At 50.6% G+C, this 18,422-nt stretch overlaps 1 protein-coding gene across 1 annotated transcript in view; it reads right to left on the reverse strand.

Moving 5' to 3' along the window:
- TTC7A (tetratricopeptide repeat domain 7A) overlaps positions 1-18,422 on the reverse strand; it is a 130,888-nt gene that overhangs the window by 73,616 nt on the left and 38,850 nt on the right. The window contains exons 4-5 of the mRNA XM_059943405.1: positions 14,810-14,940; positions 12,163-12,278 (exon numbers count right to left, since the gene is read on the reverse strand). Of these exons, the coding sequence (XP_059799388.1) occupies positions 12,163-12,278; positions 14,810-14,940 (247 nt within the window). The remainder of the gene's footprint in view (positions 1-12,162; positions 12,279-14,809; positions 14,941-18,422) is intronic.

The following is an 18,422-nucleotide window of genomic DNA, read 5'->3' on the forward strand; positions in this document are numbered from 1 at the left end:
AAAACCAACATAGGTTCCAGTGGCCAGGGCTAGACAGGGAGAGATCTGGGCTCCTGGCTGGTGCCGACCTGTTCTGAAATGTCGGGAATGCCCGTCCACCTCAGCTCAGCCCTCTGGGAAATGGGAAACTAAATGGGGTTTCTCCCACCAGCTTGAGTAATCCTGTCCCGGGTCTAAACTGCCAGTGCCAAGTAGAGCTGGGGCTTTTCTGAGCCCTGTGACAGGCCAGCTTGAAAGATCTTTTTGTTCTGGTCTCTCACACTGACCTTTCTGAGCAAAGCTGCCACTTTTAATAATATCCAAACAGGGCCTCAAACAAACCCTGGCCCAGAATCAGGCTGCATGTGGAGAAGCCAGGAGGTCATGGATTCCAACTCAAGTAAACTCTGGCTGGCCAGGAGCAGAGAAAGAGGATATGTGCATGCAGGGATGGGTCAAGGGAAACAGCTCATCTTAGGGGGGCCTCCAGGGGAGCCACGCAAGGAGGCGGCAAGCTCCCCCAGGCCCCTGGTCAGCAGTAGGCAGTGGGGCAGATTTTTCTAAAGCACTTCATCTTATCCAGTCGTTGCAACTTCTAATGAGGTTGGTGAGGGGAGCTTCACATTCCTGGGTACCAGCACAATGCTTGGAATATAGAAGGCACTCAAGAAATCATTGTGGGAACTTCCCTGGTGGCACAGTGGTTAAGAATCCACCTGCCAATGCAGGGGACACGGGTTCAAGCCCTGGTCCGGGAAGATCCCACATGCCGCAGAGCAACTAAGCCCATGCGCCACAACTACTGAGCCTGTGCTCTAGAGCCCGCGAGCCACAACTACTGAGCCCACGTGCCACAACCACTGAAGCCTGCGCACCTAGAGCCCGTGCTCCACAACAAGAGAAGCCACCGCAATGAGAAGCCTGCACACCGCAACAAAGAGTAGCCCCCCGCTCAGCACAACTAGAGAAACCTCACGCACAGCAACGAAGACCCAACACAGCCAAAAATAAATAAATAAATAAATTTATTAAAAAAAAAGAAAAGAAATCATTGTGGAATAAATAAATCCTCATTTTCCAATCACAAAATTAAAACCTGGAAGATGCCTGCCTTTTCAGGCCATCACTCATCCAAGGGGAGAGGTGGGTTCACTGAAGGTATCAAGGGGTTCAGATTTCACTCCCTTTTAACTAACAAAACCCTTGACAAAGACAATGGCACAGTCCTCCCCCAGCGCTGCAGTTACTTTCCTTTCCTGGCTATTTGAACTCCAGGACTCCCTCAACTAAGTCTTTACAAAGTGCCTACTGTATACTAAGTGCCTGGATACTGTACACCAAGTGTCCTGTTCTCAACAGGGATCCAACTAATGCAGAGAGAAAGAATTAAGAGACCGAATGAGTGAATGAATAGCTTATTCACAGCCCTGCACATAAGGAGCTCACGGTCTGTAAAATTAGACACGTTCATGGTTTATTCAAGAGCTTAGCAAAATATTTTGCATACAGTAGGTGCTCAACAAACTTTGGGGGGGTGGGGATTTTGTTGGATTTGAAACAGAGAATGAGAAAATGCAAGGAATTTTTCACTGAATGGAACCTAAACAGGCTCTGGTACGTACGACACTGGCCAGAAGTCCCCGTTTCAGGGCTGGCATTGCTAATTGTGTATGAGAGGTTTCCGGTCAAAGACCCAGAAATGCTCAGCCAGTTGGCAGATCCCAACAGCTAGAGGGTTGAATCAGGAGACAAGGTCAGGTGAAGTTCAAATGGTTATGAAGCTATTCCTTCTTGCCACAGACTCACATTATCAGTTTCAAATGTGAAACTGATAGCTCCCTCTTCACTCCCAGCCCCAGAAAAAGGCTGTGACACTTCCTTTGCAGGACACTGAAGACATCCAGGAGAGGGGAGCTTTCTAGTGAGGTGGGGTATGGGCGGTGGGTGCTGACAATAAATAAAGGCTGTGCATTAAGAGACGCTGGAAGGATGTGCTCTCTCCGATGGGCCTCAGAGGTCTTCCTGTGCCCAGAGGTCTCTTCTGTGACCACCAGGAGGCTCTCCTGGGCTTCACTGTTGGGTGATTCTGGCCCCTGAATGCCCCTGAGAGCCTTCTGTCTTGTGCCCTCCCCCAGCGCTGCAGATACTGGGTGGTTGCTAAGAATACAAAATTACTACTGACTGAACACACCCCTTACGGGGTCATACCCAACAGCAGGTTTTCTAAGGTGCCTACACATACACATACACATACACATACACACACACACACACACACACACACACACACACACACACACACACACACACACACACACACACACACACACACCAGAAAGGGAGAGTGTCTTCATAAGGCCGCACAACCTGCCAAGCCCTGGGCAACTCCCTCAGAAAACACTCTTCTCTACTGTTTGGTTTTGGTACAATGAGCATATATTGCTTTAGTGATTAAAAACAATTTTTTTAAGAGCATGCACAAAACATGCAGCCCACCTGGTTCAACACACATGGCCCAAGCTCACTCTCAGCCCTGAACCAAGAATGGGCTCTGTAGGTCAAGGGAGAAGAGAAAAAACCACCCCAAAGAGAAATGGCCTCTTGCTTGCTGTGGGGGAAGGAGCCAAGTTGGCTCACGTCCTTTTTTTTTTTAAATTTATTTTTGGCTGTGTTGGGTCTTCGTTGCTGTGCGCGGGCTTTCTCTAGTTGGGGCGCGCGGGCTTCTCATTGCGGTGGCTTCTCTTGTTGCTGAGCACGGGCTCTAGGCGTGCGGGCTTCAGTAGTTGCAGCACGTGGGCTCAGTAGTTGTGGCTTGCGGGCTCTAGAGCGCAGGCTCAGTAGTCGTGGCCCACGGGCTTAGTTGCTCCGCGGCATGTGGGATCTTCCCGGACCAGGGCTCGAACCCGCGTCCCCTGCATTGGCAGGTGGATTCTTAACCACTGTGCCACCAGGGAAGCCCCAGCTCACATTCTTTTCTCGGGAGATACTCAGAGACCCGGTCCTAGTGAGGTCAGGGTCATCAACAGATTCCCTGGCATTGCACCACCCCCAGGTGTTCCCTGCTGCCTCACCCCTGGGCTGCTTCGTGCAAAGGAGAACCAAGCCTCCCCCACAGCCAAGACCCTGGGCCCAGCAGCCATCAACCCCCCAGCCCAACAGAAAGCTGCCTCCTGGCAGGGGCATCCACAGAACTGCCCGGGGCGAGGCTCCAACCAGAGTCCACGGCTGCCCTCTGGTGGCAGTGAGGGGAAGCGGACCCCAGGTAGGGGCCTCCCAACTCCTGATTTTCAGGCCAGCACTTTCAATCCCAGGTCAATTAGGCAGAGCAAGGGGCAGGAGTCAGCTGGGGGAATTAACTGCTGGATCAATAGGGCAAGGCCCTTGGGAAAAATGAATGTCCCTCAGACACTGAATGAGTAAGTGGGCAGCATAAGGGAGGCCCAGGCCTCACCGAAGCTCAGAATTAAAGGAGAAGCACTGTCTGGAGGCCGAGAAAACGTCACCCACATTACACAGTGGAGAACACCACACCCTGTAAATTATGTCAAACCCTCAACTGGAGGGACAAGTTGGACCCTGGGAAGAGCACTGCTTGTGGCCACCTGGCCCCTGGGGCTGAGCACCCCATTCTCAGCAAGGGCTCCGCTGGGCCCTCTGGAACCTGGGTCCACCCCATGCCCACACGGGAATGAGCTCAGGCTCTCAGGTTAGAGCCCAGAATCTGTGAAGCAGATCCCACCACCTCTTCCTGTTCGCCAGGCCCTAAGGAACCTCTTCTAACACCCAGCAGCGCCTGAGCCCCGGGGGCTCCGTTCCACCTGGCCCCTCAGGATGGAATGTCTCTCTAGAGCCCACCCTGCCCCAGGCAGCACTCGCACCTCTCTGCCTTCCTTTCCTTTCGTACAGAGCGCTGTCCATCGTCAACATCTGGATCCCACACCGTCATTTCCCCACTGGGACGTGAGCTCCGTGAAGAGGGTCCTCATCACTCCATGGGCTCTCGGAGGACAGCTGGGAAATGAGCTGCTGGGCTTTTCCACCTTGGCGCCGTCCCCCCTACTGGGCTGTGACCTCTCTGAACACAGGGAAGGGTTTCTCCCCAACCCTTCCCAAACACCGCAAGAGCCCAGGCAAGTGCGGGTGAGTTTAACCTGCAGGAAGTGGCTCTGGAGCCCTTTAAAAGACTCTCCGGAGCTGCCCTGGAGAAGGTGACCCAATATCAGGCGTCTGCGTCCCAATCTCCCCCTGACCTCCTGCCTCTCACGCCTTGGGCTAAGACAGTGGTTCTCAAGTGGGGGCGATTTTGCCCCCTACCCCCAGCCCAGGCCACTTTTCAGTGTCTGGAGACATTTTTGGTTGTCACACTTGCGGGGTGGGGGGTTCTACTGGCATCTACTGGTGGAGGCCAGGGTTGCTGCTAAAACCTACAGCGTACAGGACAGGCTCCCACAACAAAGGAGATCTGGCTCAAAACGTCAGCAGTGCTGAGGCTGAGAAACCCTGGGCTAAGGTGACTTTTTTTTTTTAACTTCCTAATAATGACAAATGTATAAGAAAAATACTGGAACCGGTGACTCACCCAGGAAGATGTAACTTTGACCTGAAGACCATGATACATAATTACAGGAGCTCACTGATGCAGACCTACTGTGGGTGGGTGGTATCCTGGGCCCGGGACTATGTAATGAGCATGGCCTCAGGCTGTGGGGTTGGGCAGACACAGTTCAGCACCAGCCTCCTGGCAATACCACCTGTTAGCCTTGTGACCTTGGGCAAGTTACTTAACCTCTCCTTCAGGAAAATGGGGATATTACTAGTTCCAACTTCACAGGATTACACGTAAAGGCATTAGCATTCTGCCTGACATGCAGTAAGTATTCAACATTAGCTACTATCAAGAGGAAAGGTGTAAAGAAATTACTTAAAGCCTGCCCAGGCACCCAGGGCTACTTTATATATGTCACATTCCAGGGCCACCGCTGGGCTGGATGTGTTCACAGGAAACTGAGAGAGGGGCTGAGTTGTTCCCACGTGTCCTGGGAACTACTCCTCACACTCAGGCTTTCAAATATTTGGACTGTTTGCTTGGAAAGAAATGATGATCCAGTTTCCATTCCTCTTTATTTGGGAATAAAGGGCGGGGGTGGGGAGGGAGTCAGCATCAGCTTTAAGGACTGAAATTTGTGCTTCAGGAAGAAGAGGACAAAGACAGGGGAACAAAGTGAGAGCAACAGAAAACTAACTAAAATTACTTGGGCTTTCCTGGAGGGATGACGGTTGGTTAATGCCTCTGCCCACAACCGGCACGCACGCGCGCACACGCACACGCACACACATACACACCCTGAGTGTGCAGAACAAAGACAGGGCAGGAAGCAGGCCCACCCTCTGAGAATGTGACTCAGGGTCCCAGAGAAGGAAGGAGAGCCGTAACTCAGCACATCAAGGATCAGCCCCATCACTGGGGCCCTGTCCTTCCACACACCCCACAGGTGCCCAGGCTGCCCTTTGACACCCCCAAAACTGGAAATGGCATGGGTTTCCAGGCCGCTCAGATCTAAAGCTGGAATCCCAGTGGGTGAGGTTGGGCAAGTGACTCAACCTTCTCTGAGCCCCAGCCCCTCACTAGTGGGCTGGGGTCACATGACCTCCTTCACAGAGTGTTGTACACAGAGCATGTGGTCCAGCCTAGCACACAGCATGTGCTTGATAACTGCTGGCTCTCTCCCTCTTTCCCTCCTGGCTGTCCTGGACGTTCACCTTGACCTCATCATATCTGCAGAGAAGCTGGTGTGGGGAAGGGAGCGGCTGTCCTGGACGCTCACCTTGACCTCATTCATATCTGCAAAGAAGCTGGTGTGGGGAAGGGAGCAGGCAGCCCTGAGGGGTGGAGGTGGGGGGACCTCAGCAGAGAGGGAGTTAACAGGGCTCTGAATTCCGTACTCCAGTGTCTTTTCGTTCCCTCCCTCCTCTTGGACCCTCACACCCTGGGATGCAGGACAAAGAGACACCCCCCATTAGAGGTGGGGGTGGGGAGTAGAGGAGGAACTTGCTCAGGATCACTGAGTGGCCTCTACTCCCCAGCCCTGCCCTGACGCCCACCAACTCTTCAAACCAGAAGCTGGGACCACGCATACCAAGTAGAGGCAGACTCGGGGGAACAAACGCTAGGCTGTGAGCACCTCGGGGGCGGCAGCAGGGTCTTAACTGCTGGGTTTCTGCTGTGGGCAGTGTAGACTGGTGGTTAATGGCGTCAGACAGTACCGGCACACACAACCCTGGCTCTGTCCAGGACAAGTCACTTATGTTCTCTGTGCCTCAGTTTTCCCATCTGTAAAATGGGGGTGCTAACAACAGCACCTACCTCAGAGGGCTCCTGGAAAGACTAAAGACACATGCCAGCAAAGCACTTAAGTGCCTGGCACAAATTCAGCTCTTAATAGGTGGCACATATTAGTATAACAAATATTTGTTAAATGAATGAATGAAGGACACAGAACACTAAAATTAGAACTGTCCCCTCCCCACAAAATCTACTCCATGGGACTCCCATATGGAAGAAGAGCACCTCTTCTGCAAGAGGCCTTGGGAGGGAGAACCTCTTAAACAGAGAGCAGGCGTCAGCAAACTCTTTTCTTTAAAGGATCAGGGAGTAAATATTTCAGGATTAGCCATCTGATCTCAATCCCAACTTCTCCGCTCTGAGGGTGAGACAGTATGTAAATGAATGGGTGTGGCTATGTGCCAAAAAAACTTTATTTGCAAAAACAGGGCGACGACAGTCTCCAGCTAAAGAGAAGCAGCTGGGTGGCAGCTGCCTGGGAAGTAAAAACAGGAAACAGCCTGCTAGGCCACCATGTCACTGAAACTGAAATTCAGTAACTGAATAGGAACAAACAAGCCATGGTGGAGCTAGAGCAGAGGCAGCGTGCGCGTCCCGGTGACTCCCCCCCGTCCCACCTCCCTGGCCACAGAGTGGTTGGTCGGAGGCACCCAGGGCTCCCAGGCCAGTCCCACCCTTGGGAGGTAAACCACCTTGGCTCTCTGGGCCTCCCGATCCTCATGTCCCAAACGGGACACCACTGCCTCTCTGGCCTGGCACTAGAGAAATTTTTTTTTTTTTAAAGTGTAAACTTTAAGCTTGAGGCAGCAGCCCATCCAGCTGTGGACTGCCTCAAAAAAATAATAATACAAATAAATGATAATACTGCCTTAGATTTTCTAAGCAGCTGTGACAAATCAGGTGCTCTGGTGGCTGTTCACGTATGAGGAGAGAGCAGGGAGAGAGCCTGTTTCCTGGCCGGGACCTTCTCCCTGCTCTTACCATCTGGAGGACAGGATTCGTGCGGCACCCCGCCTCCTCTAGCACAAGGGCAGGGTGGTGAGCGAGGAGGACGCAGGCCTCCTCCAGGCCGGGTTCCAGCTGAGGCAGGACTGCCTCCCCCAGGCCCACGCCCCCCCCAGCCATCTCAGCCACCTCTGCTTCCTGGGAGTGGCCTCACCACGGCCTGCTCGGCATCCTGGGCAAAGACTCCACTTCCTTCTCTTCCAGGCATTGAGGGCTGAAGCTCGGGGGGCTTCCAACACCCCAAACGGGATGTAGCTCTGATGGGACAGGGATGCCTGCTGGATGGAAAAGCTGCCTGGGCCAGAAACTGCGTTTCAGTCCAGCTGTTCCCCTTGGAGTCCCAGAGCGCTGGTTCCTAAAGAGCGGTCCCCAGAGACCCACCCCAAACAAGGGCTCCATGTCAAACGAAACTGAAAACTTTACATGTCTTTGCCTCCTCCTGAAAATTGACTATCTGCAACCATGCTCCTTGGAATTCCTAAAGGGTCTGAGAAGTCTTTAACCCGATGTTTCCCAAGTGTATTTGGCCTTGGACCCTCCCAAGTTCCCCATCCTGGAATCCTCAGCCTCATCCTACATCATCTTCCCCACCCAGACTCCTCCTGTCTCTGGGAATCTCCCCTCCCTCGGGGCCCAGCTCAAGGATGACTGTCCCATCCACACAGCCCACCAAGCCCTAAGCCCACCTGCAGGAGTGGGCTTGGCACCTTTCCCTGATGCCACAGGGAGCGACTTCATGCAGAAGAGAGATTAGCAGGAACACAAAAGAGGCTCCCAACCAAGCCCTGAGTGGAAAAAGCAGGCTACAAAGCAGCAGTACTATAAGATACTATTTTGTTGTTGTTTAAAAAAGAAAAGAAAAAAATATACCTGAATATCTGTACATAGAAAAATGTGAAAAGACATACATCAAAATGTTAATAGTGGGGGGCTTCCCTGGTGGCGCAGTGGTTAAGAATCCGCCTGCCAACGCAGGAGACACGGGTTCGACCCCTGGTCTGGGAGGATCCCACATGCCGCGGAGCAACTAAGCCCGTGCGCCACAACTACCGAGCCTGCGCTCTAGAGCCCGCGAGCCACAACTACTGAGCCCACGTGCCACAACTACTGAAGCCCACACGCCTAGAGCCTGTGCTCAGAAACAAGAGAAGCCACTGCTATGAGAAGCCCGCGCACCACAACGAAGAGTAGCCCCTGCTCAGCACAACTGGAGAATGCCTGCATGCAGCAACAAAGACCCAACGCCAAAATAAAAAATAAATAAATTTATTTTAAAAAAATGTTAATAGTGATTACCTAGAATACGGGGCCAGCAAGTTTTTTTCTGTAAAGAGCCAGACAGTAAACATTTTAGGCTTGGAGTCATATAACTCTGCAGTTGTTGCTCTAAAGCAGCCATAGATATAGAAGATACCTAAACCAACAGCAAGCTGTGTTCCAAAAAACTTCACAAAAGCAGGTGACTGGCCAGAAGGTCATAATCTGCCAGTCCCTGATCTAAAGATTGAATATGTGATTTTTAAATTTGCCTGTTTTATATTTTTATGTATTTTCCAAGTTTTCCACCATAAACATTATAATTATATTACTTACATAAACTAGGAGGGAGGGAGGGATCAATGAATTATGCATTTTGGGGAGGGAGGGATAAATTAGGAGTTTGGGACTAAAATATACACACTACTATATATAAAATAGATAACCAACAAGGACCTACTGTATAGCACAGGAAACTATACTCAATATTCTGTATTAACCTATAAGGGGAAAAGAACCTGAAAAAGAATACACATATATATATATCTGAATCACTTTGCTGTACCCCTGAAACTAAAACATTGTAAATCAACTATACTTCAATTAAAATTTTTTAAAAATAAATTATGCATTTTTAAAGGTGCAAACAATTAAAACATAAAAATCTAATGAACCTCACTCCTAAGAAAAGTGCAAATTTAAAATGACGCTGAACCAATAAGGACCTACTGTATAGCACAGGGACCTATATACCCAATCACTTGTAATAACCTATAACGGAAAAGGATCTGAAAAAGGATATATATATATGTATGTATACATATATACATATATGTATATATATAACCGAATCACTTTCCTGTACACCTGAAACTGCCAACATTATAAATCAAATATACTTCAACAGAAATTATTTTAAAAAACAAAAGAAGTAATTACCTTCCAAGTACCAACACTGGAAAAGTGAATAGATAAATATCATCTCCCCTGCCAACAATAATGATGCTGAGATAGCATATTTCACCAATCAAGCTTAATAAAACATCAAAAAGCTTGCACTAATCCTCCTACACTGTTGGAAGGAATGTAAACTGGTACAGCCACTATGGAGAACAGTATGAAAGCTCTTTAAAAAACTAGAAATAGAGTTACCATATGATCCAGTGATTCCACTCCTGGGCATGTGTCTGGAGAAAACTATAATTCAGACAGATACACGCACCCCAATGGTCATTGAAGCGTTATTTACAATAGCCAAGATGTGGAAACAACCTAAATGTCCATCGACAGATGAATGGATAAAGAAGATGTGGCATATATACACAATGGAATACTATTCAGCCATAAAAAAGAATGAAATAATGCCATTTGCAGCAACATGGATGGACCTAGAGATTATCATATTAAGTGAAGTAAGTCAAAGACAAATATCATATGATATCATTTATATGTGGAATCTAAAAAAATGATACAAAGGAATTATTTATAAAACAGAAATAGACTCACAGACACAGAAAACAAACCTATGGTTACCAAAGGGGGAAGGTGGGGCAGGGATAAACTAGGAGTTTGGGATTAGCAGATACACGCTACTATATATAAAATAGCTAAACAACAAGGACCTACTGTATAACACAGGGAACTACACTCAATATCTCGTAATAACCTATAATAGAAAAGAATCTAAAAAAGGACATATATATATACACACACACATACACATACATGTATGACTGAATCACTTTGCTGTATACCTGAAACTAACACAACACTGTAGATCAGCTATATTTCAATAAAAACTTAAAAAAAAAAGCTTGCACTATGTTGTGAGGGCTTACAAAGCAGCCTCTCTCCCACATCTTGATGGCACAGAAACTGAAACAACCTCTCTGAGGCCCAAGTTGGCAACCTCTACCCAAATGACCAGCGTTCGTACCTTCTGACCCAGAACTTTCCTGTCTCGGAATCCACCCTACAGACGGATTCCCACTGAAACAATGCATAGGTATGGTTCTGTTCTGGACTCTGGCATACGCTGAAAAGAGCCCAAGTCTGGAAGTGACCTATCTGTTCCTCGGCTGGGAACTGAGTAAACAAATTGTAGGAGATCTGTACTATACGATACTACAAACACTATGCAGCAGTGCAAAGAAAAGGCAGCTCTGATGTGGAACCATCTCCAAGAGATATATTTTGAATGAAAAAAGGCAAAGGGGAGAATATGCATTTAAAAAAGGAAGAAAATAATATGTGCGTATAATCGCTTGTGTATGCTGCTAACTATCATGGAATGATACAGGAGCCTAGGAACACTGCCTACAGAGGAACCAGGAGGCAGGGGATGCAGATGGAAGGGAAACTTTTTATTGTCTAGTCTTCTGTACCTTTTTAATTTGGTATCCTGTGCTAGAATCATCTATTCCAAAAAATGTTAAATGAAAAGGATGAATAAAGGGAAATTTAACAAAATAAATCATACCAAAAACAAAATAGGGGCTTCAAAGGACTCTAGCCAGTCAGAGCAAAGAAAGCTCTGTGATCCTGACCCTCCATTTCCTCACCTGTGGGGAGGAGGGAACACCTGTGTGGCTGGCCCACCTCCACCTGGGAGGCTCGAGAGGGGCGAGACGTGTGCCCAGCCTCCACGGTGACTGGCTGCACTCGGCACACGTGAGTCCCTCCGCTCGCCCGGATGGCCTCACGGCCCCAGCCCACAGTGTCTGCAAAGGGTAGTAATGATGAAGGGAGCCGATGAGGCACGGGAAACCCAGGCCCCCACCTGCTAGTCTCCAGCCTGGTGGAGGCATTCAGCCCCGCAGAACCGCCGGAGAGCTACGGTTGCCAGCAACACACCCTCCTGGTCCTGTTGCTTCTCTCTCCATCTCCACCACCACCCAATGCACCCACGAAACACCACCAGCCCCTCCCGCCCAGATGGAAGCATCCACCAGACTCTTCACAGAGGGAGGGTGCCTTGCTTAACCCCAACAAGCAAAAGACTAAGAAAGGGGTTCTGGGCACCATGTTCTTGGGTCCCAGGACCCTCCAGTCAATGCACAGGAGAACGAGCTTCCTGCCACCTCACCAGCAGGGCAGTCGCACCCCCAAAATGATGCCAGGCCTTTACTTCCACCACACTTCCCCTCGGATCTCACAGCCCCTTGAAAGTTGGAATAATCAGGAATCGCCTTTTCCATTAAATTTTGGGGAGAATGAGGCTCAGAGAAGCAAAATGACTTTAGCTGACACTTCAGGCGACAGTGACCACCTCCAGACCGCCCAGCTCACTGTCCTTCACTCTTCCCACACCATCATCGGGCTCCCAGAACTCCCCCTTCTAAAGATGACCACCCCCAACATGTGCAGGCTTTATTGCTTCAGCAGCTTCCTGAAGCTCGGCCCTTCCCCCGAGGGCCTGGGCAAGCTCAGTCTGACAAGACGGGAACAAGCCAGCCCCCATCGTCCTCTCCAGGGAGTCCGCACACACACAGCCCAGAGAAGAGGGAGGCCTGACCAATGTCAGCAGCTCCCAGGCCTGAAAGAAATGTCCGGGTCCCGCTCAGCTGCCAGCGACCTACCCCTTCTTCAGGTTTGTCACGTAAGCGCTCTGGAGTGCAGCTTCCAGGAAGTAGGTGAGCTCGTAGTCGACCGGGTGAGATACTTTCAGGTGCCGGGATGTGGTGTTACTTGTGATCTGGGAAGGGGAACACAGAGAGAGCCGCTGTCTGCAAGTTCCGAGGCCGAGAGGCCAGGGCCAGGGTCAGCCCAGGCAGAGGTGACGGCCCCATCGCCACCCAAGCCCCCAGCCACCACAGGGGCACGTAGGGCAATACTCAGACCAAACTCAACCTAACGTGCTTTAATTCAAAATAGGTCTGAAGCACTCTCCCCGTGCAAATGCTGGATGCCCATAACAGGCCCACAAGGCTGGTTTTATCCGCACCTTATAGATGAGGAAATTGAGGCTCAGAAAGTGCCCGAGGACACAAAGCTGGCCTGGGCCTGGACCGCAAACTCAAGTCTGGCCAGCTACACATTCCAGGCTCTTTCTACTACTTATTGGTGCATTCTTTCAACACTCGAGTGCCTACCAGACACCAGACACTGCACTGTCCCTGTCACATAACCATGTAACCTCAGAACAGCCCAACAGCTGACCCCCGGTTCGTGGGAAAGCTGAGGAACAATTGTTATTAACTGAGCTGTCGCTTAAGCCTCAGCTCAGAGAGGGTCACCCAGCCCCACCGAGATGGGCCTGCCTTCACTGTGCCACCTCCCTCTCTGATATGAGGGGAAAAAAAAAATCAACGAGCCATCCACCTTATGTTTCAGAAACTGAAATACGTTTTAGAGAGATTCTTAGTTCCTCAGAGGTTGGCGCTGGGTCTTAGGAGGGACGTCCAGCTTTGCAGCGCACCGGGTGCACAGGGTTCTATGGCCTGCCCTCCCTCGACCCGAGATAACCAGCTATCGGGGCCCATTTGTCCACCCCGTGTCCCTGGGGCGCTGGTTCCAGCCCTGGACACCATTCCAGCTCGTCACCTTAATCCCCTTTTAAGAGTCCAAAACCCAGGCTTCTGACTGAATGGGTGACTTTCACTTTTTCATGAAAGCTTCCTCCAAACTATATGTAATTCAAACATGAAGAGCTCCTGAAACATTGCATGTGACCTTGGCAGAGGTCAACTCAAGTCTCCACGTGGACCTCTGCCAGGGAGTACACTCGAGTCCTGTTTCTGCTCAGCTGCCCAATCACTTCTTTCCCGCTGAAGTCCGGCCAAGCAGAGGGACTTTAGGACGGTGACTCTCGACAGGGGGGCAATTTTGCCCCTGAGACATTTGGCAATATCTGGAGACACTTTTGGTTGTCACAGTTGGAGGGGGGTTGGCTGCTGGCAGCCCACAGGTAGAGGCCGGGAGTGCTGCTGGACATTCTACACAGGGCAGCCCCACAATGAAGAATTATCTGGCCCCAAACGTCAGAAGTCCTGAGGCTGAGAATCCTGCTCCATGGGAGCTGACCTGGCCTGAGGAGGACGCCTCCAAAATAGCCCGTCACAAAAACAGGTGCTGGGTTGATATTTCGGCATTTGCCAAAGTAGGTGAGGTTCAAATATCTCCTAGGTGCTGAGTCTCTCAGCTCGTGCCCACCTCCTCTGTCTGGATGCCAATCCTAAATCTCCTCTGCCATAGAGCCTGCCATCTAGCATCTACTAAACATCTACTAAACAGAAGGCTTAAGCACCACCCCAAAGTCACAAGTCATACAGGGTCCAAACCCTGCCAATGCCACTTATGGACTGTCTGAGCTCCGGGAAGCTATTTAACTCTCCACACCTGAGTTTCCTCACCTACAAAATGGGAATAACAATCCTAACCTGTTGCAGTTGGTTACTATTTGAAGGTTAAATTAGAGAACAACTGTAAAGTACTCAAAGTAGTGCCTGACATGAAAACAGGGATGCAGTAACTGTAAGTATCTTTGTTGAATATGGCTGCTTGTACCCCCCCCCCATTAAACCAGGAGTCCCCAGAAGGGAAGAACTGGGGTAACATCACAGTATGCTGCTAACACCTGGAACTGCTGTCCTGTTGACAGTTGGTTCAGGCCCCCCGAAGCAGAAGCTGGGAGATAAGTAGGCCTGAGAATTTCCAGAACCCTGTGGCCAGCTCTGCCAGCCTCTGCAAGGCTTTAAGAATGGGCCTCCTCCTCCCTAAAGGGTCCAGTAGGGAGCTTCCGGAGCACCTGAGAGCTGGAAAGAGTGTCTACAAGGACCGGCCTGACTGTACCCTTCCAAGGGAAGAGTGGTGGGCAAATGACTTAATCTCTCTAAACCTCATGTGTTAAACAGGGATGAATGTAATACCCACTTCAGAGAGCTGCTGTGAGGGGTAAACAAGTTAATGAACACAACAGGGCTGTCACATTTTTGGTCGTACAAGCTGAGCTCACCAAGGAGGTTCCCAGCCGCTCGCAGGTGGCGTGGACTCTTCTGTTTATTAAAACTCTTTTCTGGCAGTAGAGAGTCTCATGCTTATAGAATCAGGATACTACAGTGAGTTTTCCAATGGATAAAGCAGAGCATCTTCAGGGCAGGTGGAGGGTCCTCTTTTCTAATTTGCACAAGCGGGACCTACGGGTTTAGTGGGGTGAGGGGGGTTGCAATAGATACAGGTGCTCAATAGAGGGCAGTGATGACCATGGGGCTATTATTTCCAGCTCACCTTCTCCAATTCCTGCAGGAACACCTGAGCGATCCAGGAGGCCCTCTCGAAACAGGTGATCACTTCCTCCTCCCTCTCGGTCAGGCGGTGGCGGGAAGCGATGGAGTTGGGTAGGCGTTCCAGGGAGAGGCCTGCGGGAGGAGGGGAGCACCTCGGACCTGCCCTTCTCGGCAGTGGGGAGGGGGGCCCAATTCCAGGCCCCTCCCAGGGGCCCAGGGTGGGCTCATCCGAGGAGACTCTGGAGCAGCCAGTGGGAGGCGGAGGTCCTGGGAGGGGAAGGAGGGGGCTAAAGCAAGGATGGTATTAGCAGCGGCTGGGATCAAGCAGTGGACAGCAGGCACCCATGCCCACGTGGGGAACCACACTGGTGGCACCCCCATGCCCAACTCCTGCCTGGCCTTTCAGGCAGTGCCTGCTGCAAGCAATCCTGACCCCTCCTCCCAGTTGCTAGAAGAGACCCCTCCCCAGGCACTCACCATGTTTACATCATGGAGTAGTTATTTACATCTAGCTCTTCTCTCCCCCAGTAGTTCAATGGGGGCAAAATGAGCCTGTTTGGACTGCCACAGTCCCTAGCATGTGGTAGATGACTTGATTACACAGCATTTATATGCACCCCTCCCGTGGAACCAAACAGCTTCTACCTCACCTAAGTCAGGCGCTTGGGTCCTATGTGCCTGCAGTGGAATTTGCTGTTTTTGCGTCCCTGGCATCCATCTCCCATTCTTTCCACAGCAGCACCTCTCCTTCCCTTTGAGCACCCATCGTGCAGCCTCGCTCAGCCCCTGTGGTTCACAGGGCCAAGACCCCGCCCCACCTCAAAGGCAGGCACGTGATCCAGGCTGACCCATCATCAGGGCCACAGTGATTGGCTAAGGGTGTGCACGTGGCCTGGTCTGGGCCGAGAAGACCCAATCCCAGAATTCTTACCCCTTCCACTGGGCTTGTTAAGCTGTTAAGAGGCCAGCCTGGAAATGTTAGGGAAAGGCTGCCTTAAAATGAAGCTGCATAACGTGAATGTCATTAACATGATTGTACACTTGAAAATGGTTAAAGTGGTATATTTTATGCTTTGTGTTTTTTACCAAAATTGAAAAAATTTTAAATATAAAAGCATAGCTCTAAAGCAAAAAAAGAAAAAAACCCGAAACTATAAGAAACCAAGAAGGGAAAGCTGTAAAGGGAAACAACTATATTTATGTCTGGGTTTTTTGTCTTTTGCTTTTTTTTTTTGAGACAGGAAAAAGATTGAATAAACTCTTAGTCATGAAAAAAAAACAAACGAAGTCTACACAGAACAGAGATGAGACTTGATGGAAAAGGGCAGATTCCTAAAGACACTGTTTTAACACCTTGCCTGAAGCACTACCCCCTGAAACTTTCCAGTATATGCACCAATAAACCCTTTCCCCCATTTTCTCAGGAAGGGGTGGGGTCAAAGTCCCCTTAAATTGTGTTGCTGTCACGTGCAACTCACAGTCCTGACTAGAGAGCACTGTCCTAGACTGCGGTTCTCGGTGGGCAGAACCCAGATCTTTCTCATCTTTGTGCCCACACAGTACTTTATATGTCGTAGGTACTCAAGATGAAGTGACTGAAGGAAGGTCCAAGAAAAGAATCCTCAACTCTCTCCTGCCCTTTGGCCCCAATATCCAACCGATGACCAAGCCCTTAACATTTCAAGCCTCCCCTCCCCTTCCCTTCTCTCATCTCCTTATTTTAGGCTTTATCTCTTGAGTGGATGACCACCTTGGCCTCCTAGCTAGCCTCCCTGCCTCCAGTCTCACTCTCATCCACCCTGCTCAAGGATCCCAGGGTGATCCTTCTAAAACTCCACTGCTTAAAACCCTCCACTGGGGTCCCCACTGCTACAGGGTGAGGTCCAAACTCCTGACATTACATACCATGCCCTCCAAGATCCATCCCTGTCACCTCCCTAGCCTTGTCTCTCATCATGTTATAGATCAAATGTTTGTGTCCCCTTGAAAGTCATAAAGTCTTATGTTGAAAACCTAATGCCCAAGGTGATGGTATTAGGAGGCGGGGCCTTGGGGAGGTGATTATGTCCTGAGGGTGGAGCCCTCATGATAGGGATTAGTGTCCTTATAAAAGAGACCCCAGAGAGCCCCTTCCATCATGTGAGCACACAGCAAGAAGTTGGCAGCCTGCAACCTGAAAGAGGGCTCTCACCAGAACCTGACCATGCTGGTGCCTTGATCTCAGACTTCCAGCCTCCAGGACTGTGAGAAATAAGTGTCTGTTGGGTATAAGCCACCCAATCTGTGGTGCTCTGTTCTAGCAGCCTGAGCTGACTACGACACCATACTTACTGCATCCACACCCGGCCTCCTGCTCCCGAATGCTGACTGTGCTCAGGTCGCTCCTCTTGCCTGGAATGTGCCCTCCACCCCACCCCCCAGAGGCCACCCAAAATTACAGCTCACCTTCTGCCACTGAGTGCCCCCTCCTCTATGGAGCCCCCCTGATACACCCTGGTATAACCAACCATTCTCTCCTCGGGCCCTGATCTACACTTTACGTATTCCTGCCCCACCATTTTGTTATACTTATTTGTTCACGTGTTTGCTCAGCCAGACTATAGGCTCCTTAAAGGCATCAACCTTAACACGTTCACCTTTCTATAACCTGGCACACAGGAGGCACTCAGCAAGCACTGGCTGGCTGAAGAAACGACAAGCCTGATGGTGTCTGACAAAGTACAAAGTACTCTACAAACACAAGGTAAAGAAATACTGCTGTTCTTGGCTAGATTCCCGACTCATATGGTTTCAGTGACCTTGCCCTCTGCCAGACTGGGGTGTGAATGGGTCCAAAGGTCGGGATGCCTCGGCCTGGGGAAAGGTGGGCACAGACCGTGAAGGCCCTTGCTCAACACAAAGACTCAGTTACCCGGGTCACCAAGTGTCAACATGCCTCCTGCCAAATGACTCATGACCAGGAAGGGACTAAGGGGGAGGAGGAACAGGGGCGCACTGGAGAAGACGTGGCAAGAAGGCAGGAGAAGGCTGGTCCCCCCTGCTCACTGCCGGCGCTGGCCCAGCCACTCCTCTCCAGACCCATGGGCCCCGTGTACCCTACAGGACAGTGGGACACAGAAACTGTTCAGGGCCTGGTCTGGAAGCCAAGTGGAAATGGCAGGAGGGCACAGCCAACTCCAGAAGACACAGAGAGGGTCTGTTTTAACACATCCTTGGGCTCCTCCCCACCCCCCCAGAGACGTGCTGCTGGCTGGGTTCCCTCCTGCCCCACCTGTGGGCCCAGGACTGGGATGGACCAGGTTCAGGCTGCCAGTCCCAAGCCTCCGGTGGGCTGACCACGGCAAAGCGGTGAATTCAGCAGTGTCTGTCTGTGGGGCCGCCACATTCCCCGCGCTCCGTTTGTTCCTTCTGCGCCCAGCAGGGGCCTCTCCACCAGGCTTCTCTGAGAATTCTAAATCCCATCCTCCTTGAAAGCTCACAGCAAACCACCTCTTCTCCGAAGGCTTCTTAAGTCTCCTCCCGACTTCAGAGCCAGCAGGACGTTTTAGCTGCGCCTCCTCTGCGTATGCCTTTCCCCTACATTGTGACCATCCTCTCTGCCCATTTCTGGTTGA

The sequence above is a fragment of the Balaenoptera ricei genome, chromosome 13 (genome assembly GCF_028023285.1).
Source record: "Balaenoptera ricei isolate mBalRic1 chromosome 13, mBalRic1.hap2, whole genome shotgun sequence".
NCBI classification, from domain to species: Eukaryota; Metazoa; Chordata; class Mammalia; order Artiodactyla; family Balaenopteridae; genus Balaenoptera; species Balaenoptera ricei.